This window comes from Phaethon lepturus, unplaced genomic scaffold, assembly GCF_000687285.1.
Source record: "Phaethon lepturus isolate BGI_N335 unplaced genomic scaffold, ASM68728v1 scaffold8469, whole genome shotgun sequence".
Taxonomy (NCBI): Eukaryota; Metazoa; Chordata; class Aves; order Phaethontiformes; family Phaethontidae; genus Phaethon; species Phaethon lepturus.
In genome coordinates this window covers 8,732-19,394 of record NW_010562704.1, presented here as the reverse complement: position 1 = coordinate 19,394, position 10,663 = coordinate 8,732, and the positions used below count along the sequence as shown (strand labels likewise).

The window sequence follows — 10,663 nt, the reverse complement described above, 5'->3', positions numbered from 1 at the left end:
CCCTGGTTTGGGGTACAGCATCAATGGGAGCATTGCACTTAAAGACTGAACGCTGAACAACTGAAAATAATAACCCGTGAAGACATCTGAGCTGAGGGGGGCCCTAGGACAATAAAGGGTGGTTGATGGTAGCTCATTCGTTACCATCTGCACATATTGGCAGTAAAGCTGACACCAGCAGTCGGAATCACAGCCTTACAAAAGACCTCTTAGATATTATTTTCCACTTTTACAAATTTAATTAACTCTTTACCCTCAAGCAGCACAATACAAAAATGTTTTTCCAGGTAAATGTAGCCATTTTCTAGTTAAAGAAGTGGAGAGAACATTAAAGAAAAAAGCATGCCTAAATTAAAACTGTTATTTTCTACATAGACATTTTGGCAATTGCTTCTTCTCTGAAAGGAACAATCTTTTTGTTTAGTGCCGTAATTTATGGGCTTCTAAACCAGAACACTGACGGCTGATTTCTCGAAAGATGGAGTTTAATCTGAATCCCTGTGTCTCTCCCTGGATGTACCAGGCTAGCAGAAGTTTAGATGGTAACAGTCGTATTTTTTTGTCAAGAATAAGCTGTTGTGGTCTCTGGTTCTCCTTCCCCACAGCTGGCAGGTTCGCAAGGCTTTTGCATTTTTGGGAGTGCGACACGTTGCATTATAGGAGAGCGTTGAACAAAACTGCAAGGAAAGGATCAGAAGAAGGAAGAGCAAGATGATAACGACACATAGCCCAGAAGCACCCCCTGACAGAACCATCCCTTTTCTTTCTGCAGAAGTCTGAGCTGGCCATGAAGGGTTTGGGCTGGAGCAGCAGCCGAGAGGGGCAAGGCGAGGCGGGGGCAGCAGCTCTGAGCACCCCAGTTAAGCTGCTGCCAAAATCACAGCTTTGGGGTGGCTGTAGCCAACCACAGGGTGTTCCCAGAGAGCAAACCCGCACCGAGGCACCGACCGCAGCACGCTGCGCAGCCCAGAGACCCCGCTCGAGGGCCGGCTTTGAGCCCAGAGAGCCGTCCGTTCCTGTTGGCATGTGTTGGTTTCTGCACGAAGGTAGTCTTTGTGCCGTTAATGCAGCCCAGCGTCCGGTTTCCAGAAGAACCTGGTAACGGAGTTATTCTTTTTGTTAATTGTACTGTCCAAATTGAAACTTAAGGACCTGATTTTCTGCTGTTAGGAAGCAGAAAATTAACCATACCAGCATATAGATAACCAGATTGACTAAAGACTCAGCTATTACACCAGCAGTGCAGCCTGTTTTTCCAGAAAGAAAAAGTTTCACATATGCCATGACACCATCCTGCCACATAGCTTTCCTGGGGTTCTGAATTCCCAACGCCGTGATGTCTGCCCCCAGTTTGAGGTGAATAAAGTGATATTGACTGACCAATAATTCAGCATATCAACCCCATGGTAGCATTAATCTTCCCCGTTCAATGGTGTAATATTTTATGTGCAAAATGCGTCTGAGGCTCAGTAAACCTTAGTAGTCTTTACTTATGAGCCTTACTAAATCCTTACCAGGATTTGGGAAAACCCCTGTTTGAAGAAGGGGGTGCTCCCTGCACTGAGCTGCTGGTAGGAAAAGGCAAATGAAGAACTACACCAAAACCCATGAGCTTCATCAGCTCCTCTCCAGAACAGCCCTTCTCTGCCACGTCCGGAAGGTGCTGAGCAAGAGTCATTGTCCCGATGCTGGAGGTGCTCAACAGAGATGCTCCTCGGATGAGCTGGTAGCTCTGTGCAGCTCTGCTGCAAGAGATCTAAGGAGCAAGAAGACAGATAGGGCCATTAAGGCGGACCTTCGGAGCAACACAGCTTACCTCTTTGTCCTACAAGTTGGATTGAAGCTTGTCTTTCACAGCAACACCTCATATAGGTTTAAGGACTCCAAATGATAATGGTTCCACCATCCTTGCTCAGAAACTGCTCTCCCTATTTACCCTTTCAGCTAGGACAATTCAGCTTTCACAGCTGAATATTCCTATTTCAGCCTCTACCTGTGGGATCTCGTTACAACAGAAAAGCAATTCTGCCATCATATACCTTTTTAATATCTAGGGGCCTGGAAACCCTGCTTATACCTGCTGTCCCCTCACCCCGCTGCACTTGTGAACGAATCGTTCCTCTATTGCAGGCACAGTTCATTGCACGTAATTCAAGGGAGGGTTGTTTAACCTGAGAGCATGGAAATGCCCCCTTGGGCCACTGGGTGCAGGGCGAGGAGGACCGAGTGGGACATCCACCCTGCGTACCTCACCCACAGAATCACAGAATCATTAAGGTTGGAAAAGGCCCTCAAGATCATCAAGTCCAACCGTCAACCCAACACCACCATGCCCTCTGAACCCCATGGGCGTTGCATCACCTCCATCCCTGGGACACTCCGGGCTTGCCCCCCAGCGGCGCGGGGACGGGGAGCACGCGGGCACATTCGCCTTATACAAGAAAAGAATCGCCAAAAGGCTCCGGCTCTGCCTGTCTTTGATAAAAAGGCGGCCAGAGGATTGCCCTGTCCCACGAGCCCCGGCGCGCAGCCTATGACACAATATAGGCTGGCCTTGTCTTTGCAGCTGTATTGTTTTAGTGCTTGGAAAATAGCAGCAGGCTGAGCAATGAGTCATCTGTCACTAGATGGGGTTAAAGTAATTTCCGTTTTCTGTTGCCATGGGGAAATCAACGTCCTAAGATTTGTCCTTTCTCCCACTCAAACATGTGGGAGTAGAAAGCCTGAAACCCAGCAGGGCTAAACAGTTTTAAAAATTTTTTATATATATATCTCTCCCCCCGTCCCACCCTTATAAACAAAGTTCTCTCCGTGGCCTTGCAGCTGTCAGTCTGTTCCCAGAATCGTCTGGTTAACAATGTCATTCCCCTTGGATTGCAAAAAATCCAGAAGCAGAGTTTAAGTAAATATTTGACATTCATATAGGAGTTGCTTCATGTTATCACTTAACAAGAGTCTCTGTTGCTTGTAAAGTTTTATGTGTACATTCGAGGGGGTTATAAACTTGTTATTATACAAAGAAGAGTGAAACTTAAAAAAAAAAAAGTAAATTAAAGTAGCAGCTCACCCAACACTCACAGTGTAGTGAATAACGGAAACAGGAAAGAGGAAATTGCGGTAAATACCGTTTAAAAGCCTCGCTAATGTATAGCTTATATGAGTAGCAGCATAGCAACATCTAGTGTTGATCAGGGATATAGCTGGAAGTTATCGCCATACTTCGTTAACGGCAGTTTGATGAAATCCGCAGGCAGGGAACCGGCGGTCCCCGGCCCACCACACCACTACCCAGCCCCAGCCTCAGCTCCCCGCGTGTTTTACGACACGGCACATTTTCAAAGCTCCGTGCCGCTGCCTTCGCCAGCTTTGCCGAACTGCAATCACCTGGTGACGCTCTCAGGTTGTCTAGATCGTTGTGCAAATTATTGTGGTTGTAGTTAAGAGCCGACTCAAATGATCTACAGGTTTAAATGCGATTCAGTGCAATGGTGGCCAAAACTTTTAGCACCTGAAGTGATATTAAGAGAGCGATTTCTACCGTACGGCCGATCACGTTACCAGCTGCATCGTAAAACCAGCCCCAATTAAACGTTGCTGCCAAACGAGCAGAGCGCTCGGAGATCCTCCTTTCCCTGGAAACGCGTGTGCGAGCCCGAGGTTGCAATGCCCAGGGGGTACGTCAGAGCTGCGGCTCTCCTGTAGTACCCCACGGAGGCTGGGATTACTGTCTTACCCACAGTTTAACACCATCTATAGAAAAATGGATTGGGGTGCATTTTGAATCTACCGCCATATCCCATGCAGACACTTCTTTTCATTTAAAGGACACCCAAGTTCCTTGCTACTTAGTTCCTTTGTAGGTGCATATTACGGACTAACATTCATTTAGTTATGATTAGTCAAGTTTGACTAAACTAGTCAGTTAAGTTTAGTTAACTAATCAAGTTTAACTTAACATTAGTTCATTTTTTTAGTTTAGATTTAATTACGTTTAACGGCTTTGTTCAAGTCACACTTTTTTTTTCATATAAGCAAGCCCTTTTATCAGGGCTCACTGAAGACTATTTAAAATAAAATAATATGTCTCCTTAGACTACAGCTCCTGTTACATGGGGTTTGCTTCATCTTCAGTAAAATAACATCCTTTGGGTTTTCTCAAGCAAAACAAAATTCATGAATGGCTGCTTTCCAATTCCAGCTCTGTCTTGCAACACCCTGTAAACAGATTTTTTGCCACGTTTTAAGTTTATTACATGATCTAATTAGCATGACTGTGTAGGTGCGTGGAATGCACTGGGGGAGAGGAAGAATACAAGTGTACAAAATGCAGTTATATAATTTGGTACGGGGACACGGTTATTAAAGACAGAGACCTGGATCATTCTCCAGATACTTCTTAACAGGATTTTTGGAGGGAGCAGTAGGCCACGGAAAAAGAAAGGACATTCAAGTCTATAGCAGAGGAAAAGGTAAGACTGAATGACACCTGCTTTTTGTGACTTAAAAATACAACTGCAATTTTTAAAAGGTGTTAATTCTATGCTCACATTTGTTGCTTTTATCTCCAGATAAGATGATTCAGTAAAATTCAACGTATGACTCAAAGCGAGGAGTGCAAACTTGTCAGCTACGCTGCGAGCCTCGCTCTGCATCAGGGAATGAAACACAACTTCTAATTAACAGCAAGAAAATACGGATTGTTAACCACTCTGGCCATGAGACAGGCATTAGGGTGTCTATTGGAAACACGCAGCCAGAACAGAGATCAGAGCTCTGCTTCGTGCTATTAAGACATTCACACCGCCCGAACCAAATTAAATGGGAAGCTAAGTAACACAAAGCTATCGGGTTCTCTTTCTGCCTTCTGCATGCATGAAATATCATTTTAAAGTTACCTGTCGTCTTTCAGAGCCTTTAAAGGGGTCAGGCACTGGGTGCCTCTGCATGCCGATCCTCTCGTTCAGGAACATGAAGTCATCCTCCGAGTCGCATTCCTGAGTCAAGAGCGTGTAATTTTCCATGTGTCACTCTACCGACTTGCACATTGAACAGAGACTAATATTCATTTCAGAGAAGATTGGGCATATTTGAGAAAATTGCTAGCCCTGCTAATTGTGTTCTAATTAAACTGGACGCCGAACAGTGTTTGATAAAGAGGGCTAATATTATCTGAATAAACACGCTCCACGCAGCCTGCTGCGCGACGCCATAAATCAGTTCAGTGCCCAATCCCGCCCGACGGGCTGAATTGGGTATTACAGGATCCTCAAAGGTGTAAGTTTGATGGTAAAATTACCGCTTGTTAGAATTGCCGTCCTGCCTTCCCCCGCCACCGTGCAAGCTGGCTTAGCCCGAAGCATGACCGTCCCCTTCGAGTCTCCTTTCGGAGGATCCGGACGTGCCCTGGGGCACGTGTTGGCACCCGGTGCTGGTGGCAGCACCCCAGTGGGGGACCAGAGGTCTGACATGGGTTTGATGGTTATTAGCAGCGTGCCTCGGGAGCTGCACAGGATAAAGCACGCAACGCAATTGCTTTGGCTCCGGCGATCGAAACATTTGCTGCGGCAGGTAGGGAGAAACAAGGACCCAGCCTGCGGAGCAGTGGGAGGCATCCAGCCCTAAGGCCTTTGCAAGCAAAGGCCTTTCCCCCACCATGGCCGGGGACAGGTCCTAGGAGCGACCCGCAGCCTCCAGAGCACCTCTCCAAGCTCTCAGTGGCCTTATCTTTCACATGGGGGGCAACCAGAGACACCAACCGCGTTAGGCGTGCCGCGCGCTTGATGGCAAGTCAGCGGCTACAGCCTGTTCCCTCTCAACTTCCCTGCTCCGAACACATTACGGCGGCGGCAGATCTCCCGGCGGAGAAGGTGGTCCCGCTCTGGACCCGCGCCCCGCACAGGCTGCCGCGATGGGCAGGTCAGTGTTGGAAACAGCCACCCCAGCTGCTGCCAGCGAGTTTCTGGCTCCCTCTGCACCGGGACCGTCCTCTGGGGAAGGCGCGTGGAGGAGGAATTCGGAAACCCCAGGATGGGCTTTCCGCAGCTGGAAGTGAAGGGCAACGAGTCTGGGGAAAAAAACCCACCGTATTCCTGGGGGTGGAGGGGCCCCATTTACTCCACTGTAAGACCTTCTGTTTCTGTAGGAACATCTGAAGATACACAGAATAGTGCTTCGTCGTGCCAGGTAAACAGCTCGCACATGCCATGGCTACGGTCTCTAAGGAGCTTCTGTTTATTATGAACCGTCTCTGGCTCGGCTTTAGCTACAAACCCTCGCTGTGAATCCAGCAGGGAGAGGCTCACAACGAAAAGTGAAGAGCTTGTATGAAGTTATGGGATTATGAGCATTTTTTCCCAGAAATTTTGCTTCCCCCCTCATTTTTTCTTATAAGCCCTGGTTCTTCAGATGGAGTGTTTGCCTCGCCGGTCCCATTTGGAATGAAGCTTTGGTAGGCAGAACAAAAGCGTTATCGAAGGAAAGATGTTAGTGATGCTACAGAGACTTTAAAAAGTCAACTATATCTGAATTATTTATTTCCTAGCTCCTGTGAACTCTCTTTAAACAGAGAAATGCTTGGAATTACATGAAACTAAAGCGAGAGGCTCCCTGGAGGCTCTTGATAAGATTTAAATTTGCAATAAATATTGGTGTATTGATTATTATCATGACCCGCTGATTTTTAATTTCCCTTTACAGAGAAAACCCGAAGTTTCTCGTTTTGAACTAAATTTGGATTATTAAAAGGGCATAAATGTAAATTAACATCCCCAGGGTTATGCTGGCATAATTGAGATCATTGTTTAGCTCTTTTCTTTGGTTCATTTCCTAAGCTTTTGCATTCCCAAAGGGATCTTGTAAGTGAGGCAACGAGACAAGTACAACAAACTTTACAGCGTAAAAGCTCAGGTAGGCAGGTGGCAATGAAACCCTCATCCTCCTCACCGAGAGCGCGATGCATGCAGCTCGTTGCACAATATAAAAGCCGATGAGGTTTTTTAGGATGAGGTCCTTTAGCTGCGAGGGTTAAGAGGTGCTGGTGGCCCTGTGGCAGTGGGTGAAGCACTGAGAAAGCTGAGTCAAAGAAGGGTTGGAGGAAGGGTGAGTCTTCTTCCCCTCACCCCATGGTTGGAGGGGAGGATCTCCAGGACACTTGGTTTTCCAGTGGACTTGACAGTATTCTTGTATTATTGGATGGTGATGATTTAGCCATGGGGTTTTATACACACATATTACCACTGCATGGCTGGTAAACCATGCACCCAGTTTGTTCTTTTTTTAACCTAAAAGGAGAGAGGGAATAATTTTTTTTTTTTCATGGCACTGCCATTTCTGATGTCCTCATACCAAGGATTTGACTGCAGTACTTTATGACTTTCCTACCCTTCCATCAACCTTGGGATGTTTATTTTTCTTCAAACATAGCTGTTTGCAGCATGCTCACAAGAACCGAAGATCTTTTAACACCGCTATTTGTTTACTGACGACATCAAAGACTTTTTTTTCCACAAGCCTTCTTTGAGGCGGTACAATCTGCAAACAGCCATGCAAAACCAAGGTGTGCTTTGTGTAGAGCAAAATAAAACCACAGAGCACTGAAGATACAGATATTTTCTTATCTGAGATTCTAAATTTACCTCTGCTTCATCTACACTTCTCAAACTACTTATTCCTTACCGAGAGCCCTGCAGTTTCAGCAGACCTTCCTATTGCCTTCAGCTTCAAGCCGGGTGGAAGAATACAACTGCAAATGTGGACAGTGGCAGTGACAGCAGCTAATCTAAAACAAATATTTTGTAACATCTATGAACAGATTTATTTCCTCGTTTCACTTTGACGGTCAAGATGCAATGCTATGGTAATGGAAAGCAGCGCTCTGAATTTTTTGCATTAGGTCCCGTCAGCTTTCGGTTCAGACCCAGGCCGTGGGTGCTGGGCAATACGCAGTGGAGGAAACGACAGATGTTGGCAGCAAATTAAATAACAAGATCTGCTGAAAATAACGTCCTGAGAAATACTGGGGAGTCCTATTTATGGATTGCCTAGATGCGTTGAGGTTATTTTAAGGCCAATTGAACTCCCACTCCTTACAGCATAAACAGGATTACTCTTTGCATGTAACGTAAGGCAGCATAAACATCATTGGTATTTCCAGTCATACTTCTAGTATTGCCTCACCCCAAACATGTATCCCACCATTCAGAGCCTAGTGGCAGTCTTCAGAGAGCTTTAAGCACTGGCAGTGCATCACAGGAAGCGTCTCTGTGGAGGACAACCTAAAGTCTCTCCATGGTGGAGGACCTACTAGAGTGGTACCAACAGACCAACTCCCCCAGGGGCTATTCAACCGGTTGGCTGTGGGATGGGTGACAAGGAAGACGAGGGCAACAAGGAGGGAGGGCAGGACAAGGACTGACCAATAAAGTTTTTATTTCACCAAGAAGCAACTCACCTCAAGCTCGCTGGCTGAAGGTTACAGAGCAGGCAAATGCCCAAGGCTTTCCGGGAATCGGGAAGGGCAACGTGCAAGGTCAGTGAGGGTCAGTAAGGCAGATCTGCACGGACAAAGTCCAGGTAATGAGAAATGCTGACCACATCTGTTGGGGAGGGATGGTGTGTTAAGGGCATTTTCAGCAAAATACAACTTACTTATTAATCACCTGGCTGCGGGCGTAGTTTACCCCGTCACAGCAGAGGAAGACACTTTGCATGACCTGGTGCTCCTGGCAACTTTGGCGACCTGGTGCAAGGTGGGTGGAGGAGACCCATGCCGGAGGGGCTGGGTGGCGAGAGGACGTGCTGCTCAGCAGCTCTTAACCCTGACAACACCAAGAGAAGATGCAAAGGGCAAGCAACACAAACCTTTCCCCTTCCACTAGCCTGGTTGAAGGCAAGTAGTGCTGGTGTGACAGGGTGCAGCTAAAGAGGCTGCAAGTCTGTGGGGGACAGGGTGGTTTTGGCCACTTCCCTTGACTTTGGGTGATGCTGAGCTTGGATATAGCATCTGGCTCAGCAAGGCAGGGCTCAGCCTCCCAGGGGTGAGGGAGAAAAGGAGCAACTGTTCCCCCGTCCCAGGGTCCCCGTGGGCTGGGAACAGGGATGTGGCCTCCTCGGTGACACAGCCAGTCCCAGCACTCAGGTGTCTCCTGCAGAGCACTTCGAGTCTTCCCTTAAGAACTAAAACAAAATGGCAGAGCCCTAAAAAAAAGTAGATTTAAGCACATCCAACTTTGGGATAGAGCGTAAAACTTCTTGCCAGAGAATTTAAAACAAACTGGAAACTGATCATCTACTCATTTAAACGATGTGCCTGGAGCTAAACCAGCAAGGCTGAATAATCTCTGCACTGCTTTCATCCTTCTTCAATTTTCTCTTTGTTCCATTAGCCACATGTGTGTTAAGTGTAAATTGAAGGGCTCTTAGCTGGAAAAGCAGATTGTGAAAAGGGCTTGGCCCTCATCTTATAATTCAGCTTCAGTATTACAATTACTCTTAATAGCGCTCTTGTTTTGTTGTATTATTTATTCTGGCTAGAACCCTCTAGGATCCCTTGAAGGCTTTTTTTTTTTTTTTTCTCTTCTGATGGATTTAGCCAACATCCACTCATGAATCCAGATGTTTCTGCTTTTATCCACAGGAATTTTATGGTATGGATATGCCAAGATTATAACTTCAGGCTCAGCCTCCAGACAAGTATTTTTCAAATTCCCTAAATCAAAAATGGAAAGTGCCATGAAAAACCTGGGCTTTACTGCATTTAGTGTGCCAGAATGGAAATCAAACCGCAGGACAATATTGCTCAAGGTTCTGGATCTGTGTTGATACAGTCTCCTACGCTGCACCAGAAATTACAGCCCAGATCGTGCTATTTTCCATGTCCTCGGACACAAACTCTTGACTTTAGAACATCTTCAGCTCTTCTTTCCATTCACCAGCCTGAAGTCAGGAGCAAAGATACATGTGGGCCCAAGATGCTTACACTGGAAGAAGATTACTCACTGCAAGCCAGAGTCGTTGCTGGTGTATTTAAATGAATGAAGATGCGCCTGTGTGTGTCGGCTCCCCGTCCCCAACACGGATACTCTCCCAGTCAAAACTGGTTCTGAAATAAGGGCGATGATGAAATGTTCCCTGCCCTGATGGGCACTTGGTGCATAAAGCAAGTGTCTTCTGTGCCTTTGACAGCACTTTGGAAGAGTAACCAAACCCAAACTCATTCCTTGTCCAGAGTGATGAAAGCAGCACGAAGCAGACGTTAAAATAACCTTAATAACCTTCCTTTCCGTGCTGCCTGGGGTTTCCTTCGGGCACACCCCCTCACGGCGTCCTGGGTTTCTTCCCTGCTCCCTGTTTTCAGCATGAGAATCCCAGTTAAGGTTGCTGTGAGGTGGTGGCCAGCGCGGTGGCTTGGCTGGTGTCCCCTGTGAGGGATGACCATGTCCTACCAACAGCCCCGAGGTAGCTCAGGAGCATGAGAACAGCAAACGCAGGAGATGCACAGAAGAGTTTTCGTTGGCCTTTTGGCAACAAACAGCAACCATCACCGTGCCTGTGTGCTGTGCACAAAAAGGATGCGATGTTATGCCCGAGTCACAAAATTTTTGAATTTTAACTTTTCCTCCAGGACACTCCTGACTGGCCCGGAGTGCACGGCAGCAGGGGTCCT

The 10,663-nt window shown here is 46.8% G+C and overlaps 1 protein-coding gene across 1 annotated transcript in view; it reads left to right on the top strand.

The window, feature by feature from the left end:
• Window positions 1-5,908: 5,908 nt before the first annotated feature.
• The window catches only part of TMEM212 (transmembrane protein 212), a gene marked incomplete at its 3' end in the record, with an annotated part of 6,268 nt that continues 1,513 nt past the window's right edge, over window positions 5,909-10,663 (top strand). Inside the window, exons 1-2 of the mRNA XM_010294361.1 lie at window positions 5,909-5,916; window positions 6,358-6,448. Of these exons, the coding sequence (XP_010292663.1) occupies window positions 5,909-5,916; window positions 6,358-6,448 (99 nt within the window). The remainder of the gene's footprint in view (window positions 5,917-6,357; window positions 6,449-10,663) is intronic.